The 21,090-nt window shown below is 54.8% G+C and overlaps 2 protein-coding genes across 2 annotated transcripts; one reads left to right on the top strand and one right to left on the bottom strand.

The window, feature by feature from the left end:
- Positions 1 to 9,811: 9,811 nt before the first annotated feature.
- On the top strand, positions 9,812 to 11,567 carry B0T26DRAFT_659382 (uncharacterized protein; the record flags this gene model as incomplete). The annotated part of the gene is made up of 2 exons (XM_060438944.1): positions 9,812 to 9,999; positions 10,091 to 11,567. Coding segments are annotated over 2 exons (1,665 nt in total), but the record flags the coding sequence as incomplete, so codon positions are not given.
- Positions 11,568 to 20,542: 8,975 nt separating this feature from the next.
- B0T26DRAFT_734729 (uncharacterized protein) lies at positions 20,543 to 21,090 on the bottom strand. The gene has a single exon (XM_060443209.1). The coding sequence runs from the start codon at positions 20,960 to 20,962 to the stop codon at positions 20,630 to 20,632; it is 333 nt and encodes a 110-aa protein (XP_060289468.1). The 5' UTR covers positions 20,963 to 21,090; the 3' UTR covers positions 20,543 to 20,629.

Below are 21,090 nucleotides of genomic sequence, written 5' to 3'. Positions count from 1 at the left end.
CCCCCCGGTGCTATAACTCGCTGCTACGAGACTCTTGGCTCGCCGCCCGAAGGCTTCTCTCGGCGTGGTGGAGGAGCCGCCACACCATCGGCCAACCCAGAGCGAGCGAGCACGCAAGCAACGGGGATATCCCGTGTTCAAGTTCGGGTCAACAGAGGCGAGAAGAAATCCACTAGCATAGAAAAGGCGCATCGAGACACACCCGAAGACTGGAATCCGCAGCCGATCGGATGCCGGATGAGAATGGAGGCCCTCGGGTCTGAAGGCTGGCGGGCGGGTAACGGGAGGATTTTCGTATCAAGCCAGCCCACATCTTGATGCTCGTAGAAAAATATTCCCAGCTGCGATTTTTCTTGTTTGTTCTCCGTCTACGCGATTCTCAAGACCTCGACAAAAAGTCTATGGGCCACTCTCGCATTTTCTTCCTGAGGCATTATCGAGATGTGGAATGCTGGCCTGATTTGTTTCTTTCCCGTCGCTGCCGATGACGGCAGAATTTCAAAACGCGGAGGCGGGTGTGTGGGAGGAAGAAGAAGACATCGACAAGGCTTGCTAACTTGCCAAGGCGACCGCTCAGCCAAATCATTGTCGACAATGAGGAACTCAGTGGACTTAGCGGTGCTGTGCATCGCATCCCAGTCCCCTCTTCACACCCTCTGGCTTGTGCTGCCGCATCCCACCAACCGTCTTCCAATCAATAGCCGCGGCTTTGCCAGCATGGGACCGGTGAGCTTCATCGCCGCGGGCAATCATTGACAGAGTCATTTTGAAGCCAGACTCGGGCTGCTTGGTTGCTGGGCGCGCTCCGTGATAGGTGCTGATTGGACCTACCTTGACTCCCATGATCCCACTGCATCGAGCAGGGCTGCTACCATGCCAGCGCCTCCATTGTGTATGATCTTCCACACGATCCGGTTCCGGAGTCCAGGTCCAGCCTCGAGCCTTGGGGAAGGTAAAGTAGGTAGGTAAACAGGATGGAAGAGAGATAGGTGAGGCTGTCCGTGGATGAGTTACTACCGATTAGTAGAAATGGGAGTTGAATCTATTGACGCCCGCAACCGCGATGTCTTGGCCAAGTGGGAGCTTGCGATCCTGAACGTCTTTGTGCGACTGTGTGGACGATCGGGAAAGAGTGTGGCGCGCCGTTCTCCAGTCACACGATGCGAGTGGGAAACTTGGCTTGCCTGCAGCAGCCACCTTCCGTAGGTTGCCTGAGCTGTCGAACCATGCCTGCCTGGCACGCCTACCATCCATTCTATAGCTTGGCCGGTTTAAAGTTGTCAAAGGCCCTGTCACTTTGGGTTCCAGGGCCGCAACTTACCCTGCGAGCTTGATCTTGGGCAAGACCCTCCATCGCACCTTCCGTACAGTGCCAACCTGACCTGACCAAAGTGAATTAATCTGACCCAGACAACAACCTAACATAGCCCTGCTCCTTGAACAAGGAAGGAAATACTGAGATAGAATAATAAGGGAGGCAGGTACAAGTGGGGGCTGGGAGTTCAGACGTCAGGAAAGGAGGTACTAGTACTGTACAGTTCGGAGTATGTCGGGTGGGCTTTTGAGGATCACCTAGGTCAGGCGGTTGGATTCTGTATCGTCGGGTCGGTTCCTACTTGCCGTCTTCTTCCATGTCGACGAGGTCAAGGCTGCCCCGAGATTTTCTTCTCCCTCTTTATTTTTGGTAGCAGGCATTCCGCTGAATGATGGGTGGTCAAGCTGTTACGTCGCCCACCTAGGTTATTAGTTGCCCGCCAAGTCGCAGTTGCCGCATTGGAAAGAGAGTGTGTCCGAGAACCCTTGGCGCGGGCAATGGATCCCTTGCCAAGCTAGCAGGGCCGACCTGGATTGGGCGATCTGCGTCGTCTTCCCCATGTTACCTATCCGGGCATCCTTCCCACTCCCGCCTCTTAGCACGCGCTGAGGAAAAGAGAAGCCGGCCTGCACCAAGTGCTGCATTTCGTTTCTAAGTACCCCTGGCTCCTTGGACAGATTCCATGCCACACGGCCCGCATCTCAGCTCCAAAAAAGGCACGAATCCGTCCCGAACCCCAGCTGGCCCCCCAAGATTGCCGAAGGCCGCGTCCTGTGCCGTGACTCGAGTCTACTAAGTAGAGGGCAACAGCCAGGCACATACCTAATCGGTATGGAGGCTAAGCGACAACTAGCGACGACAGCCCGTGGAGGGCTCTCCGACCTACACTATACACACCCTTGGATGGCGACTGACATTTACTTTAGTCATTCAATCAAGAAATGCGCCACCTGCTAGAAATGGTTGGCATGGCTGGCTCGCGTGGCTGGCCGCTTCTGTGCTTCTTTCGATCGGTAACCGGATCGCAAGGTGACGCCGAACGCTGGGCACTGCGTAGAGCTGCCTACTGTGGATGCGTTCATGCACTTGGCAGGTCCTGACATAGCACTGAAGGGTAAGACAACGCCCTCTCAACCCCATCATGCCTCATGGCTCGCCGCTCCTCATCGCCCAGAGGACCCCTCGGCTCTGTGAAAGCTGGGGGGTAGATGATGTGTCACCTGGCACAAGATCTCAAATTCCGGCGCAAAGAGGGGAGGGGGTGGGAAAGTATGGGGTGCGCAGCAAAAGTTAAGCCCCGACAACGCCTCTGTTCTGTTGTGTCCCACGCGCTTGCAAGCACCAGCATCACCGGCTGCGGATGAGGGCTTGCGCCAGCAGACTGCCAGCATGGCACGGCGTGATACCAAGACCGGCAGAGTCTAGACGGATCGTCCAAGACGCATGTCCTGGGCTCTCAGTCTTCTGCCAGCGACGTGACCTGCTTGTTCCGTAATGGATGACCAAATAGGCCAGCAGCGGACGGCCCGATCCGAGATCACCCAGCCTGCTCAGCCGGCCGGCGGGACTTTTTCCTTTCCAAAATGCTCTGACTGATCTACACGCTTGCTTTTTGGTCTTACCCGACCTTTTGTCTGTTGCCATGTTGGACAGGCAAGGACGGGGCGGGAACAAAGCAGCGACGTTGCTATGCAATACTCTACCAGAAGAACAAAGGCTCATCTCTCGCGCAGCGGACTTGGCTAGGCTAGGCGTCGTCCTTGCGCCTCAGCAATCATCTCGTAACAAGATAGACGACCAAGCCACTCTATTTTCGGGAAACTGCCTTTGGTGCGGAGTGGTATCTGCGAGTGTCGATTCCAGGCCGCCAGGTATCTTCGGCTCTGTTATACTATTCATGCCAGCCAATCATCAGAGGAGGGAGGGGAAGGGGGCCCGCCTCAAGGGCTCTGGCTCTAAGGGAAACGGCCGAAAGAACAGTCGATCTGAAACAATGGGACGAGCTGCTCCCACTCCCGCAAAAGGGGCATTCTTAGCCTTGCCTGGTGCTGGCGTTCGATTGGTGGGAGGGCAGATGCATCCATTCGAATGAGACGGGAGACTGCACAAACGAACTTCCTGCGAATCGTCCGCTCAGTCCACCTGGCCGACGATCCTAGCGGTATGAGCTCATGTTGAATAGTGCGTCAGACCGACCGACACGAGGGACATGCCGGGACCCCTTCTACGTTTGCAGAGCCTAGGGTAGAGAGAGTCCTGGCCTTGGCCACTCTTCACGGCGTCTATCTTCTTACTTTGATGGGGGACAATGACCATCACCGAACCAGAACCCCCAACATGGTCATATGGCCGGGGAGACGAGCAACACCATTGGATCCATAATATATACCTTCTGGAATGCCTTTTGGGAAAACAAACCAACCCACTAGGTGAGAGAAGCAGTTCGTTGTCGACTCTTACTCCGGCTTTAGACCGGTAGGAGCAACTCCTTTCTCGTCTTCTGAAGGAAAATGTAAGTCTTCCCTAGGTTTTAGGAAGGTTGCATGCTTGCATTATTCAAAAGGGTGTACTGTGATCCCGGTAACGGACGTATCCATCAATTCGCCCCAGTGTCGGCCTTGCGGACAGCCCTGACGACTTTGAGGCTCTCGACAGGGGGGCAAGGCCGACGAGGTTCCAGAAGGCCGACCTGGCACTATGTTTGAAGAAGAGAGAATTAGCTCGTCCGGCTTCTCCTCGCCTGTCGGATGATGAGACCTGCCGCTCGAGTAGGACAAAATCTGTGTGGATGTTTCTGGTCTTGCTGCATGGAATCTCTTCGGCCGTTGCCGGGCATGTCAAGCCTATAGGGCCGAAAGCTGAAGGCACGCTGCATCTTTTCGACTAAATGTTCAGCTCCACGTTGACAGGCGGCTGTCCGCACGGAGCGGAATCGGCCATCTCTGCCCGACCAAGTCTGCTGGCGGGCTCCCTTTGATCAAAACCCGGCCAAAGCTTTTTGTTGTTCATCACCCGGTCCCGATATTTGCCAGCCATGCGCGCCATCGGCAAAATAAGGGCACAGTTAGGGTCCCCGCGTCGACTTTGCGGCTGTGTTTGGGCCCAAGTAGAAGGCAAATATTGGACCAGTGATGGAGGCCGGCTCTCAGTCGCCCCGGTGCCTGCCTGGTATTGGCCTGCGGCTACCCGTTGCTGTTAAGTCTCCTTGCCGGGCATAACCTCTTCAATCAAAACGGGAGTTTGTGGCGCATCATAGAAGACCTTGCCAGTAGGGTACATGCATCCAAGTATACATGGAAGACGAGATATCCGCAGGAGCCAGCTGGGTAGTGACCTCCTCTTGCGCCATATCATATCACTCGACATCTCGAGGTCAGCTCCCAGACTACCTACCTCCAGTGACCAAACGGCCCCCATTCGGACTGGCCACAAGAAAAAGCTTGGAGGGGAAATCCCCGGCAACTCTACAGTGCCACTAGCTTTGCCTCGTTCAGGCGGAGAGGATAACCATTCTGCTCTGCACCAGCGCCGCAGCCCTGGGTACCGGTGGCCAAATGGGGAGCGTGACGGTCGCCTGAACTATTTGTTTGGTTGCGGTTTTGACAGCCAAGTCAGGCGGAAAAGTTGTTCCGCAACTCGAACGGCTTCTTGCCTTGCTTGCACGGTGTGGTCCTTTCACCCAAATCCGAGTAGCGGTCTTCCCTCACTCACAAACACAGATAGGCTACCAGCGAGGGTCCTCTGTCTACCACCAGTAGCTATGCAAAGATGAGGTCAACAGCAACGCAATCTGGCTCTACCTCGTCAGCGTATCTGAGGGAAGATATCAAGTTCCTTCTGGAAATTAAAAAAAAAGAAAGAGGCCGGGGAGGCTCGATGTCTTCTCCACACCATGTGCTCATGCTGTTGTCTCAAAGTCTGCGCAACCAATCCTGCCCGAACGCGAACTTAAGAAGGCATACGAGACCCTCTCCATCTCATCTCATCTCATCCCCCACCCCCAAAGCATTTTGGTCTTCTTCACCTCTTCATCCCACCGCCTGCCAAACGCCTAGCTGGGGATACCTCTCCTGATCTGTGCTACCTACCCTACTGTACTTGTACCGTCTACTAAGCCTGCGACAAACCCCCCAATCTCGGGCCCCTTTTCTCACCTTTGTGCGATCGTGCTCAAGCCACTACGCCAGGGTTTCAAGGACGGTATATAGACGGCTTCCCATCTAAGATCCTGCACCCGGTCAGCTTGCACGGCGTGTTTGTGTCGACACATTCGGAGAAGGCACACCGTAAACGGAAAGAAGACATTCGCTGTCACAGCATCCGCACATTCTGGAAGAGACATAATAAGCAGACGGGAGCAAATAATATCGCCTGGCCCTGAAAGAGTGTATCCGAAGCCGGCCACCGCCCCCGCCCCCCCTACACGACTGGCACTGCCAATAAAGCCTCCAGCACAACCCGAGCCGTCAAGGACCTTCTCGTGATCAAGGAAAAATACTGACAAGGTAAGCCATTATTTTCTCTGAGTCTGGCCCCTCTGGACTTGCCTACACATACACTACGTATCTTTCCGTTCTGCCTTTTGAATGGACGGCCACTGGGGACAACTACGGACGCCTCCCTCCCAGTAGACGTTGCGGACCCGGTATTACGGGACCCGACTGCAGCGGCGACTCCCCTTTCTCCCTGCAAAGAGGAGGTCGTCGGGCAAGCAAAGCAACCTGTGATCATGTAAAGCGAATACTGATCCCGAGTCGACACACACTTTCTTCTTGCCTTGCATGTTAGCGCACTCGGCATCACGAAAGGGATACCCCAACCGCCTAATACCCAACTCCTTCCCCCTCCCCTTCTCTCAGTCGGGGCTACGAGAGCCAGCAGAGATGCACATCGGAACAATCGACATGTTGTGGAGGGCAACGGGGAGAGAAATGGTCGACATGCATGGGCCTCTGGCTACCCCCTTCTGCCAATCCTCTCTCTGCATCGGTCCTCGACTTGGCTTCGATTCCCGATGGCGATCCCCACGCACTGTCCGGCTCCAGCGCTGCAATCCAACCCGGGCTGTGTTCCTTCCCGTACCCTCATTCGCGACTTTCACCCAAGGAGACTCTGAGCAATGGCTGATTTGCCCGTGTGTTCCAAAAGCCTGGCAGACGTTTCGTTGGGCATTTTTGGTCAGAAGTTGCTCGAACGAACGAGCTGACAAAACCATCCGAGTTGGCCAGGTCAAAACAGACCCTACCTGCCTGCCCGTCGATGTGCAAGGGGGTGTAAATTGAGAGCTTGGCATGACAGGGGTTCATCTAAAGGTCAGTCAGCTAATCCCTGAAACGCCCTCGCCGCAAGATGGACGGGAGGGCCATAGATACCCAGGACAGGGTGAGGCCCCTCACGCATACAGTACATACGCCTACCCACCAATCCCGTCCCTCCCCAGCGCCTTGTTTGGGAGCCCACGGCGGGCGTGAGCGTTGTCGCTGGCCCGCCTTACAGCTCAGTGCCTGGGCCGGGACGGCAGACAGAGGCGGGCAGATCTCGACGGACGCACCCAGACCACCGCTAACCATGGGCCCCTTCCCCTCCGAGGGGGGAGCATCACCTGCAGACGCCGCACGGTCTCCTCAACTTCCTTGTTCATCGCGACGCCTCGCTCGCCGGCGGAGCAGAGGAATCTCGTATGAATCAACAACTTCCCAAGGTATCTCTTTGTCTTCTTGTCTTTGCGCCTGCATCTTCCTCGCCTGCATTTGTTTGTTTTTGCTTTGCATGATTCTTTCGACACTTGACGAGTTGCCATCCTTTCGCCTTGCGGCCGCTCGTTTGAAGTCGTTGCGTACTCGGACGGTCCTGCGGGTCGAACCGGGCGGCGAGAACCCCGAAGCTCAACTCGACACCTCAGCTGTGCCGGCCCACGATGATGACATCAATTTAACTGCAATCAATAATAAATACACACATGCGCATGAGTGGTAACGAGCGGAAACGGTGGGGCCACTGCAATCGTGCAGCAGACTGGGCAGACAGAAGGCAACAAGTCCAAAGGTCAGTGACAGCCTCAAAAAAAGCCACAATCACAAGTTTCTGTACAGAATTGCCGTTTTGTTGTCTTTCTTTTTCTTTGTTTTTCGCCGGCCTCAAATCGACAAGGCTGGCGATTTTCACGCATCCATCAGTCCCCCTTCAAGCCATGGAGCAGCACCTCGTCCCACTCCGCACCACCCGGTACCCGGTACCCCCCCCGTTCCCCATCCTCCGTACCGTACCGTACCTGCCCTTGTTTTCCCGATCGCCTGATGAGCGGGTCGAAGAGATACATACATTCATGGCGGCCGACTTGGCTTGACTTTGTTGTCTGTCTCGTAATGATGCGACCAAAAGTACGGGTTTGCCCTAGGTTTTGATGCTTGCTGCTTGCTGCTTGATGCCCGCGCCCAACCCCCAACTCGACTCTCCCCGTCTTTCCCTCGTCGCAGCAGTACCTCAACTACCTTGACCTCGTCGGCCGCTATTGCATTGCGGGCGCTCCTCCTCCCCATGTTATTGATTCGCGCAAGGTACCCTCTCTAGGCACCTAGGTCGGGGCCGTATGGAAAAGGGGTCGCGGTCAAGAGTACCTTACCTACTGTACAGTCCGTACATGATACAGGGCAGGACAGGACAGGACAGGACTGGACTGGACTGGACAGGACAGGACTGGACTGGACTGGACTGGACTGGACTGGACTGGACAGGATCCCAACTCTCGCCGTGTGCATCTGTCTCACGCGAGAGCTTAGCTTCTGCCATCCCGGCTGTTGAGGGGCGGCGCGCACTTCTGGCCCTTCAACCCCATCCATGTGGAAACTTGGCGCACTCGGTTCCGAGTGGGCTGGCCGCGCTCGAAACGGCCAACTGCAAGTCGCACCCAAGCAGCACCCCCCATCGCCCAGCACTGGCCAGGCATGTACCTATGCATACTGAACGGTACCTCATTGTACTGGATGTATTGTATTGTACATGCATCCATACCTACCTTACCTTACTTGCCGCAGCCCTCTGTCGAAGCACTGTATCCTCCCCTCCTGGCGGCAGCTCGTCAGAAACAGTGGAGGCCGGCGAATGCGCAGAGCAAACATTTCGTCTCGTCGTCACGACGCAGTCCCCGGTTTCCCTCCCGGCACCCTACCTACCCAGTACCTACCACCTCCTGCTTGGCTACTCTGACTTGCCTGCCTGCCTGGCCTTACTTACCTTGCCTCTGCTTGTTCCTCCCCCTCCCCACCGCTATTCCAGCCCAGCCCGTTCTTATCCCGCTGCTGCTCTGGTTACTTTGGCTCGTCCGCTCTCCGGCACTGTGGAGGTCGGCGTGCATTCTGCTAACAGGACCTTAATGCGCCACAGGTTTTGATTCACACCCCCGTTATTTTTCCCCTCCTCACTGGTCGACCTCCCATCAGATATGCCCACCGCAGCCTGGTAGACATGTTGAGATCGTGCCGCCGCAAGAATCTCGGCCCTCGTCTTGCTTGAACTCTTTTATTTTTGCCTGCGACCGACAAAGCGCTGCTTTCCGAGCGATATTTGCCTGCCCATTGTTCATTGCACATTGACAGTCCAAGTAAAATGGCAACGGTGCTCTGACAACCACGCTTAGCAGGATTTCGAGCCCTCGCCGCCCTCTTGTTCTGGGCTGGACTACCTCGACATACCAGCTTCTAGTGACATGCGGTACGTACCATACGGTCTATTTTTTCATTGGCTTTCTTAGTGCGCTGCTCTTCTACCTTAACCACAGCTGCTCCGACTCCTCAAATCGCTGTCTTCTATCCGCACTTACACTGTTATTTTCTGCGTTATGCCCTTTTTAAGGACCAGCCCGCACTTCAACTACTTTTCCTCCATCACCCCCCCCCCCCCACCTTTCTCTCTCTCTTTCTCTCTCTAGGCCACCGGGTCATAAGGAAACAAGCGTTCAAAAGCTCCGGGCCACATGTTCAGATCCCTAGTTCCTCGTCCCTCCTAGTAGTAGCCCTGCTCCTGCCGGCCCCTACCGCCTCTCCTCCGGATCTTCTTACTTCTCCTGCCTGCTTCTCCTCCCACTTGCTTCCCCTCCTGCTCCCACCCTCCCATCTGCCTCTCGGGCGAGCCACCATCCTTCCCGGAAACAACCGAGTCTAGTGCAGGCGCAGCCGCTGTCGTCCCGTTCATTCATTCTCCCCTCATCGTGGTGCGGAGAGACATGGGTGCTTGCCTCGGTGCTGGACGTGCTACATGGGTTCGCTAGCCCGTTGCCGCAGGTGCTGTGCTCGCGCTCCCGATTCTGTATCCGTTGGCCCTGTGCTACGCCCACCGTTGGCAGTACGACAAAGCTCGTCGTACTTGCGTGCTGTTGGTGTTTTGCAAGGGGAAACACACCACGAAAGTACAGCGCCGCGGATGTTGGAATCTGATAAAAGCTAGCGCTCTGTGCGTGGCAGCATCTGGCCGGCAGCGCCTGCTAACTACCCGGACCGTAGCTATACCCAAGACTCTGCCAGCTCCTTGTCAACGATAGAGACTCCGGCTCAGCCACCCTCATACTTGAGCCTGATTCCACCGATCCCCCCGCCTGTCACCGCGTACTCGCCCGAAGGCGGACACTTCTACCCTGCTGCTTCCACTGTATTTTCCGGACTCGACGTCAGGCCTCGACTGGGCTCCAAGTACGTAGTGCCCGCCCTTGTGCAACTCTCTTTCTCCCCTCATGGCACATCTGATCTTTCCCAGAGCTCATGGGACTTACATGTGTGGCAGTAGCACTCCTGGCCCGGGAATGGCACATGCATCCCGCTCCACCGCATTACCACATCCAGGGACCCAGCTCAGCACGCGAGATATCTACTCTTCGGCTACGCCCGCCTACAGAAGGCAGCCGGACCAGCACATCCCGCGCTCCCCTTCCTTCCCAGGCATACGACGCCATCCACTGTCACCAACACCTAGTCCTGTAGCCTACGGTTCCCTCAAGATGGACGCGAGTTACGGGGCCAAGAGCCAGCAGAACGTCCCACCCCTCGGTAGCACGACCGTCCTCGGCCAGCTGTCCTTTCCCGATTCTCCGGCAACTCCTGTAAAGCTAGACATCAATGGTATCATCGACAAGGGTTTCTTCCTAGCCGAGAATGAGTGGACGTGTTACAGGCGCAACTACTTTTCATGCACTTGCTCTTATTCGATCTCGCCCTCGTCCAATGGGCCTATGCCCATGCAATTCACACAGCCGGGGACGCAGCAGGTCTGCCAGGTATACGGCTTTGCCATGTGTATCTCAGCCGTCGTGGCCGAGAACGACACACATTCCATCGACTTGGTCCAGCACACGCCAAAACGAGACAAAGGACCAGTCGCGAAGCCAGAGAAGGTGCGGCTAGCACCAAAACCCGCGCAGGCGAGCCACCACCCCCTCGGTATGTACGGAGGCCCAAACGAAGGGATCACATCGCCAAGAGGCTACGAGGGCTACGGGCAGCCCTCGAGCCCTCTACCGACCGAGCACACGTTTGAGCGCATCCAATTCAAGCAGGCGACAGCGAACAACGGGAAGCGCAGAGCCGCGCAACAGTACTACCATCTCATTGTCGAGCTTTGGGGCGACCTAGGGGGTCAAGGGGGCTCAGACCCGTTTGTCAAAATTGCCTACAGAAAGTCGGCTAAGATGATTGTACGCGGCCGGTCTCCAGGTCATTATCAGTCAGAGAGGAGAGGAAGCACAAGCAGTGGACCAGGAGGCTCTGGCGGTGGTAGCATTGGCGGCGGCGGCTACTCTTCGGGCCTAATGGGACCAGGGGAATATTCCTCGAGTTCGTCGATGATGCAGAGCAGCTATGCATCTGGGTACGACCCCAGGCACGGCTACGGGAACACACGACACCACCAAGAACTCACCATGGAGCCAATGATCTCGCCCGAAGAAGCCAAAGCGATCACAGAGACGAAGGGATACCAATACTTCCCCTCTGCCCTGTTCGAGGGGGAGCAAGATCCGAGGCATCACCAGGTTGAAATGTTTGCGCACGGCCGCAGCGAGCACGAAAGCAACACGAACTCGGCCATGGCTGGGGTTTACGACCCGATAAAAGTTAAGCCCGAAATGGAGGGCACCCTGCCAAGCCTGTTCTACCCTAATTCGTTCTACTCCTCGCAGCGCTGCGGGAGGTTCGAGGGCAAGCCGGGCTCTAGCGGATACTACCCGACAACCGCTCAGCCCTCTTCGACCATGAACATGACCTAGCGCGGCGGATCGAGAAGACGACATGACCTTACCGCACTACTACATGCACAATATTCCAAAACGCCCCTCCCGACGGCAATCCGATCCGCGTTCGACGGTAGAGAGCTTGCATACAAACGAACGTATTACGAAATCATGACGAGAGAAAGAGGGAAGGGAGAAAAGATAGCACCCACACATGCAAGCACAGAAACAGACAAAAAAACAGGATGGCAGGCAAGGGCCTCTCGGGGTGTATGCATTTACGGGTTTACAATTGTTTCATTTTGAGAATAGGTTTCTTTTTTCCTTCTTTCGCTTTTCGATTCTCCAACTTCGAATTTTACGAACGTTGTCTAGAAACCCGGTCTGGGCCTTGGGCGTCAGGGAATTGGCGCAAGAGACGGGACATGGGATATGGAACATGGGAATATGGGAATATGGGAATATGGGAATTGGGGCATGGAACACGGGACACAATACTAATGACGCTTTTCGGAACATGCCTGTCACGGCTGACGTACCCAGCGCTCTGAACCAACGACTGTTTGGGATGGACCAGGCAGGGGTCGGGTCGGCGGTGCAGTCGCGAGCAAGCAAGCAAGCAAGCAACAAGAGCATCACGGGTTTTGCAGGCAAATCTTTCTACCTTTTTGTTCTTTTACTTTCTTACTTTTATTTCCATTTCCTTCCTTTTAGGAATTTAAAAAGGATTCAAAGGGACATGGGGCCAGGGACAAAGGGGTCAACGAAATATGGCATTTGCAAGGATACCCAGGTGCATCAATTTTCTCCCATCGCGTTTGTTTTCTTTCTTTTTTGTTTTCTTTTGGGCAGGGAGTTTCTTCCACTCTCTCTTTCCCTATACCTTGCTCTTCTCTCTTCTGCCTTGGCTGAGAGGGAGGATTATGGAACAGGGCAGTGCAGGGGGGGAGGGGGAAGGGGAGGGGATTAAAAATGGACAAGTTGGAACTCGGAAGTCGCAGGTGGGACCTCGAACAAGGTGAAGTTGGTAGTTGGGAGACATTTTTGCCGCGATGCAGACACACACCCCACCCCAGGTCAAAGTGGCGGCTGGGACTTTTTTTTTCCTTCCCAGGAGACTTCAGGTCGTTGGGACTTTGTCCCAGTGTCCTCGTCTCTGGGTAGTGTGTGTGTTGTCTTTCTTTTCTCATCTAGTCAATTTTCCCCTCTTCGTTGCCTTTTCCTTCTTCTCCAAACCATCGTTATGAGCATGTTCATTATCACCCATCACGGTCATGTCTGTATCCAACAATTTTTTTTTCTTGGCAACGTACGTCAATGAGAGAGGCGCAGGAGTTATGAGACTCGCGGCAGCAACCCCAAATCAGGCTTGTACCGATGTGACACAGACGTGTTGGCCGGCGACGGAGGATTCGCTCGAGGTGCGTTGATAGGTCAAGGCGCCTTGGCACTAAAGTCGAGCCGCCTAACCTCCACCTAACCTCGGAGCCAAGGTAGTACAGTCCAGACGAAAGAGAGCAAGAGAAAGAAAAGAAGCGCTTACAGTTTTCACCGGGCCCCGCAGGCTGCGTCTTTCCCCGCTGCACGTTGCACCGTCTCGTCCCATCTTTCTTGTAGTCGAACCTCGGTTTTCTGCCTTATTCTCCTCAGACTCGCCAACACTACGGCTACTACCCAAGGTAGCTAACTAGGTAGGTAAGGTAGACTCGCACATTCGTTTCTCTCAGGTCCGACTCCTCGGACCTTTGCACGGTCGGAAGCCAATGGAAACAAAGCAAAGAAGATAAAGTAACGGAGGGTGGGCTGGTGGGCTGGTGGGCTGGTGGGCGAGTGGGTCAGAACTAGAACCAACTGACGGGAAACATCTGGAGAAGGCGGGGTTCTCCCCTGGAGCGAAAGAGACCGGGATTCGAGCTCTTTACTACGTGTTGCAGAAGTTTGCTGACCAAACTCGGGGCGGAAGGACCCGTGGGGCGACCATACGAGTAGGATGCGGGAATCCCTGAACGTCTGTGGATCTGTCTGCCGCTCCAAGGCGAAGAGGCAGCAATTGCGCCGCAATGGACGATCTTTCGAGGGAGATAGGGGGGCAAGGCCCAGAATCAAGCACCTGCCTTAGGTGCATGTACCTTATGTAGTGCAGCAGCGCAATTTTAGCTGCGCGGAACCCCTCAGGCTACCGCAGGTACACATACCGAGTGGGTACCTGGTACCTTGGTGAGTTAGGTTGGTGTAACGATCAAGCCCAACCTCGCGTGACACAAACACAAACCACGTCTATCTATGCCTCAGCGTACTCTTCACCACCATGGATGCACGCATGCAGATTGGCCTCGACACATCTCTCTCTCTCTATATGCGCAACTCTGACTTGTTGCCCTCCCACACACACACGCGCGAGCACACTTCGCAACACTGACACCCACCCACACGGCACCCGCATTGACTAACACGGCAAGGCTGATCAGGAACTTGCGCTCAACTTGCGGTCGCGGTAACTTGCGGTCACGGCCGCACTTGCGGTCGCGGTCGTGCGGTTGCCCCAAAACTGCCGTTGCAAGCTGCCGTCGTGCAAGAGGATGACCACCTTCCCAAGTTCATGCCCCCTGGGGGGCCGGGCAGATCATGGTGCACGGTGCAGAACTCTAAATGAAATTAAAACCAAGGCAGCCGTCCGTTGAAATACAAGACAAGCATTCTAGGTATTCGTACAGTGAGAAAGTGCCGTACCTTACCCAAGCGTCTTGCTTACTACCACCCGAGGTTCCTTAGTCCAGTAAGAGTGTTCTTCCTACGCTTAAGCCCGGCGATGGCAAGAAGGCTAGCAGCATGACTGATAGCCTAAAACGCAAAGAGCCCACTGGAAGAGAGCATCTTCTATAGCACTGTGGAAAGTTGGCGGGGGGAGAGGCCTTCGTTTGGAGACAGGGGTAGGGACATGCACGCCTTTCGGAGAGGGGGGTAAGCTGCAGCACACAAATTACGTGCGCACACCCACCTATAGACGGCAGCTGCAGCAGCCGACTTTGCAATAACCAATAACCGACCAGTCGATGCAGCGAAACTTGATAGGCCTACATTCTTCTCTTTTTCGGGTTTTATTCCTTTTGGCTCTTGGCTTCAATCCTTTGAGAAATATTAACACTGAACGACGAAAAGAACAGAACATCACTTCCCTTGCCCCCGGCAAAAGTTGCCGGACAGGGCTTCCTGCGCTGCCGTTGGCGTGCATACCGCGCCGTACCTGAGCCAACAGACCCATACTTACCTTAATTAGAAGACAATCTTTGGCGAATCTTTTCACCTCTTCTACATGCGGATAATAATGTTTTTTCCTTTCTCTCCTCTGCCCCGCCACCCCCATCCATATTCCATACACACCGATTGCTTAGCCAAGATCAGCCGGGCCGGACCACCACACAGTAATACAGATCTGACGATGGGTCGAAAACTATCAGCGAAGGGACGAGCCGCGGCCAATATTGATGATGACTTGCATGAGCTGTGCATTCGGACTCGAGCTTCCGACAGAGAATCGAAAGAGCAGACCGCTCACAACGCTCCCGTGCAGCTGAGAACGGCCAAAACATCAAGACACGTCGCGCTTTGGGAGTTTGCATCATCCCTGCTGATCTGCGCGCGTGAGTCTTTAATTCCTTCGCTCCGCTTTAATTCCTTCGTCCCGGGTACGAATCACGCACGAATCACAATTCATTCACCCAAACCCCGGGTGCCAAGCGGCCGCGTTGCCCATCGGTCCAAGCTCTGCACGGGTCTGGCCACGGCCAAGTGTCCCGGCACACAGCCATTCCGCCACGCCGCTGAGGATTGACACTCGTAGCGTGGAGGCAAATACAGCACAGGGAGCCCGGGATGCCAGCACGTTGGCAACAGGTTAAAAAAAGCCATTGAGAGCGCCAAGCAGCGGAGTGTTGGTGAAGATTGCCGGCGCTAACTAGAGTTGGTGGTGAGGATTGACTCCCTGGATTCATGATTCTTGGTCGTCCCGACAACCAAAGCGGGAGGTGGCTATAAGTGGGGCCGATGGGCCGGGTTGGTCCCATCTCGCCCGGTACGCTAGTGTTGAATTTTTGCGTGGCTCGTCCACACGACCAACGACTAACGTTACTACGAGTAGTGACCCGTCCCCGCCCTAGACATGGAGGAGTCCCGAAAGAGTGGAACACGCGCACAGATGGAGGCTTGGGAATCTCCCCGCAGCGCCCTGGCCCGTCCAACAACCGCCAGCAGGAAGCACAACAGCGATCCGCACCGCGTTGAAGCAAGATCGATGCGGTCACACGAGAAATTCAACCCTCGATGAGTCTGCGGCCAACGTCACTCTGCCTCGAGTGAAACCGCGACGAGAAGGCACAGATGGTCGAAACCTTGACACGGGTTCGATCACACAGCCAACGACCGACCACCTTACCCACATCAACCTGGCCTGTAGGTTTGGTTTGTTTCTGTACGACGTGATGGAGATAATCGGATTTTGCGAAACCGGCCCTTTCCATGTTCCCCTTGGGCGGCCGCAGGAATTCCGAGCCGGGCAGTAGGAATGGGGAGCTCGGATCTCACCCCCAAGTGACCCCACGGGGCAATAGCCGGAAATGGACCCATTAATTGCTGGATCCTCAGCCTGCTCAGATAGGCTAGTGTCTGGTGTGCACAGCATGAAGCGACAGGCCAGGCCCAGGTAGGTTGTTGATGTCTAAATAAGGTTTCGGGACTAAAATCGTCTCGAAAACAGAACGTGAGCCCCGTCAAACCATCCGTGCCCTCCCCTCCCTTGGGTGACAGCCCCTGGAGAGAGCCCCCGGGAACTTTTCGGGCTGTCACCCACCCGCCAAGTCTTGCTCCCCGGGCTTGCTTTCGCTCCCGCACTTGGGCCTTGTCTAAGAGACCGGAATTGCGACAGCCTGCGCGATTACGACACCTCAGGGTCTTAGAAGATGATGCTTAGAGCCTCAGAGGCACAAAACTAGCCTAAGGTAATCCGTTACTAATTAGCTTGTTCGTCATTTCGATCCCTTGCTACACTGGACCCGGTATTTTTTTTCCTCTTGATGCTAAGTTCCGAACTCGGTCGGCTTCTTTCGTGCCTCTTGCGTTTTAAGCCTTTGCATCTAGCCTCTTTTGTGCTCCCCCAGAGAGCAAGATAGCTCGTTGGAGACAAAACGAAAAGCAACTATCCCCAACCGTCGGTTGAAGCCAGCCTTACCCCTCAGGGCGATGTTAACAGCTGCGCAAACCTCCCCGCGCCGCAGGAGAGAGGGTCCCATCCTGGCATTGGCACATTTGATGCTCGGCCCACGCCGTCCGAAACTACGTGGCACGACTCGCCAAAAAGGCCAACAGCCTGCAACGGCCACAATCGGCTGCGCTGCCCGGTTGCTTTCGCAGGCTAGTTTGACCGGAGATTTGCGTTATCGACCCGGTTATAGCTAGTAGACTGGATCACCAGGACTAGGGTACGTGTAGCTCTCCATTAGCGAGAGATACATGGATGGTGGCGACCAAAGGGTTGTCAGCGTTGCACCACCACAGCAGCCGGCCTCGATTATTGGCCAATCCACGCACGCACCGGTCGAGACTTGCTGAGATGCAGGTCTTCAAAGTTCAAACCCGCCATTAGGTCGGTCCTTTGCCAACCGATGCGCAGCTGGTTGATTGACCGTGATTGATTGTTTCATCGCCTCCGGTCCATAGCAGCGCCTCCGGTCCATCGCAGTCAGTCCTCCCTGGTCGGTTCCTGGAACATGGAAAGCAAGCACGGCTGGCTGCGCACCTTGGGCTTGCTTGGGGGCCGTGACCACTGAAGCGATGCAGGCCCCAGGGAACACGTTCCTTGCTGCCGCAGAGGCCGCTCAACGGTTTGTCCCTGTCGCATGAGATGCAGAGTCCTTATTTTAGAAGGATGGAAATCGGAACGCTCATTACGTACTCGTTCTAGGTCTTCGTTCTTTCTTTCGTCGTCCTTTTGTTCTCAGAGACTTTTGTGCTTGACCGCAGCCATGCGGATTTTGCAACCTCTTTTTTTCGGAATGCTTCCCTCTCTGTCCCTCGTACTGGACGTACTGGGTACTGTACTACGGTCCTTGTCAAGCGACTGGTTTGCTTTGTCATGATAACGGGCGTCCTCGCTTCCAACCCCGGCACAGCCTAATGGGATGGTCCCCGAGAAACCCAATTCCCAATGGAGCTATGATCGACGCTGTCTGCTTCGGCAGATGGACCGGGGGCCGTTAATCAGCGACCAATACCTGGCACATGATGCAAGTGCTGTGACTCGTCGTTCGTCTGGGCTTCTTCTTTTCCCCTCCACTCTCGTTGGTCGGATTCGGCCTGGACCCCCCAGTTTGGGGAAAGGGAGCAGCGTGGGGAAAGCAAGCAAGGCGGCGTGGGTGTGCGCGTAGCTTCCCAAACGGCCGTTTAAGGTTGGCAGACGAACGGACAGACAGCCCTTGACAGGCCCGAGATCTTCCTTTCTCCTGCCTGACCGCTCATCTGCGGAAGCGGTGTAAGTTACCAGCGTTTTTTCCTCTGGGCTCCCGCTCAGCCCTATTTCGGACGTGTCGGTGCCACGGCTCGGCAAGACCTTTGGCTCGGCCGGGGGCGGAATTTCCTTTCAAAAAAACCTCATGAGACGGGATAATCGGATCCTTCTACGGTTATCTCTTGTCGATCATGAAGTTTAACCAATGGTCCTCCTTTGGCGCCTCCGTCGGTGCCGAGGACAAGAGAAAGGAGCGACTTGGGCGAGACATGATGCAGCTATTCCGATGCTAATCCGTCAACCTTCCAAGGGTCTGCGCATGCGCAAGTCGCGATCATAGGATTTGAAGCCTGCCGTGGTATGCAACAAGGCCTACGCGGGGCATAAGGACGCCACCTTCTGTATCCATCACTAGGCCACCTTCCAGTGAAGGGTAGGAGTGTCTAAGACACCGAATGATGGAAGAAAAGGGGGGGGGAGGAAACCGGCAGGCAAGCCACTCGAGTGAAGTTTATGCAAGTCACGGCCCTCGTTTCTCTCCCTAGCCTCTTTCCTGCATCCCACAACTTGACCTGTTCTTTTTCTTGTTTTCTCCCGCCGGAAGCTGCGTTGCTTCTGTGCTTACTCTTCTCGGCACGCCAACTGCAAAGCAGACAGTTTTTTATTCCCTTTCTCTCCTTATTCCCCCAGGCTCGGTTGATGACATGTAATCCGTATTCCGGACCCGAATGAGGCAAGGGGGCTTGGCACGGATCAGCATTCGGCGCGCGGCGCGGCGGGACTTCGAAAAGGCCCGGATATCGGTTCCGCTCTTTGTCAGGTGAAGACAAGACAGGGTCCCACCCCACCGCCCCGGGAGCTGCCGCCCCCTCTTATCCCCCATGGCACACATTGCCATTTCTCTACGCCCCAAGATAGCACAACATACATCCGCCCCCCGTGCTACACACTCACGGGGTATCTATGTGCCTCAATTACATTACCTATGGGGTACTTGGGCTACATTACACTACATACAAACCCCAGATCCGAACAGTGTGAACAAAAGCGGCCCGGCTCTCTCTTGCTGTGGTCGTCTCCTTTCTCGTAGAAAAGATATTAGAGGGGAGCGAGGGGGCGGAAGGAAAGAATGAGTACAGTATGTGGCTTGACGCCATCTGCCGGCGTTGCCGTTCCTTCCGGGTTCCTTTTTGAAAGAAAAATCATGCATTGACTGAGAGAGCGAGACACATCGCAGACAAATAGGCCGAGAGACATGGCGAGTTTGTGTCATGTCATTCACGGCACGGCGCGCGGGACGTGGGGTGGGGGGATGGCCGGAACCTGAACAAACACTTACTTACAAACTAACTCACACGCTGCACACACGCACAAACACACACACGCACACGCACACACGCACGCACACGCACGCACACGCACGCACACGCACACGCACACACACACTCTCTCTCTCTCAAAAGTGGCCAACTGGATAGATAAGCAGGCAATGCAATAACAAAAGAGGGACCGAAAAGGAAGGCCACGTTGCTGACACAATTAGTTGCTTATGCTGATGCTAATGCCCCCCCCCCCTTCTATTCCCCTTCTTTCTGACAAAGGCTGGAACTAGGCTTTGTGGGGTTGCTGACAAAAAAATCTGCCTGATCTTTTTTTCGGCCTTGTTTGTTTTGCTTCTCGGCCTGATAAGTTCCTGTCTCGCCTTGTCTCGCCCCGGCCGGCATGGCATGGCATAGGCACATACATGGGGTGGCACGACATGGCCCTTGCCTTTCCGTTGCGTCTATGCCTCAAGCCCACAGCCAGCAGCTAGATACTTCGGCCGCGGACAATAGCAAGGAGAGAGTGCAATATGGGGGTGAGGTGTTTGTGTGTGTCGGTGAGCGAGGGAAGGTTTGAAGCGAGGGAGCGGCGGTGATGTGATATGATGCGCATACAAGTCCCTACATACATCCACACATCCATACATGCTCATCCACTTAGGTGCGTCCAGTATGTAGGCATTGTAATTTTGTTATACTAGAGCTTTGTGTCTTGTGCTATGCGATTCATCTATCTTTGTCCCAATTTTTTTTCACGCGTCAGCAAGTGCCTCCTGGCCCCCTCCCCCTCTTCCCCCCCTTTTCTCCTTTAGAGTTTCGGAAGTAAGAGGGGGCGGCGTGGTGAAAAAAATGTTGCCTAGAAGGAAGTTTTGCCGTCACGACAGAGTTTTGCGACCAGCCAACGACGAGGCCCAATTACCTAAGAGTCAATGAAGAAAAAATCCATGTCATCGACTTTTTCTTTTGAAACGGAAGCCAGGTTGCCTATTTACGAGACTAGGTGGAACGTGTGACGGAGAGATCAGAAGGATTTACGGTTCTGAGTGAGTACCTTAGCTTTGCCTCTTTGGTTAGGCAGGTTGTTGTGGTTACCTTGCCTTTGCCTTAGGTAAGTAAGACAGCGGTGGACGGAAACGGACACACACACTCACTTGAGCCAGTCATTGCAACCTTACTAACAACACGCCAGAGTGACAATCGTGACACAACCCGTCAGCGAACCCCCAATCATCAATCGCAATCGCACAAACTGGAAAAATGTAAATAAGCACCTTAGATTACAGACAGCCAGCACGAAACAGCCAATGAGCCAAAGCTTTTAGGATCCTGGAAATGAACACCTCGAAAGTATAAACCAGAAAAGACACGAAGAAAAAAAAGCCGTTGTCGGACCCCGCCGCCGCCGCTCGCTCTGCATCACTCTCTCGGCTCTCGGAACTCGGCACGGCAAACTCTCTGCCACCTACTAACTCCCTATTGCACGCTGACACATGTACACACATATAATTACTGAATTGACGGAAAGTCAAGGCTAGCGTCGGCTTCCTTGGGGGTGAAGGGAGGAAAAGGGGTAAGACGCAGGTAAACAAGTGACAAAGGATAGAGTTCATTATTTAGTCCGCTTGAAGAAGTTAAATCGAGAAAATAGAGATCAATAAGTGCTAACGTATGTTAGAGCAAGCAAATTTATCCGGGAAATTAGTTCTGTTTGCAACGAAACTGCAGTTCCTGTGTTGTG

The sequence above is a fragment of the Lasiosphaeria miniovina genome, assembly GCF_030549165.1.
Source record: "Lasiosphaeria miniovina strain SMH2392-1A chromosome Unknown B0T26scaffold_9, whole genome shotgun sequence".
NCBI classification, from domain to species: domain Eukaryota; kingdom Fungi; phylum Ascomycota; class Sordariomycetes; order Sordariales; family Lasiosphaeriaceae; genus Lasiosphaeria; species Lasiosphaeria miniovina.
Note: the sequence above shows the minus strand (reverse complement) of the source record. Positions and strands in the feature narration are given on the sequence as shown.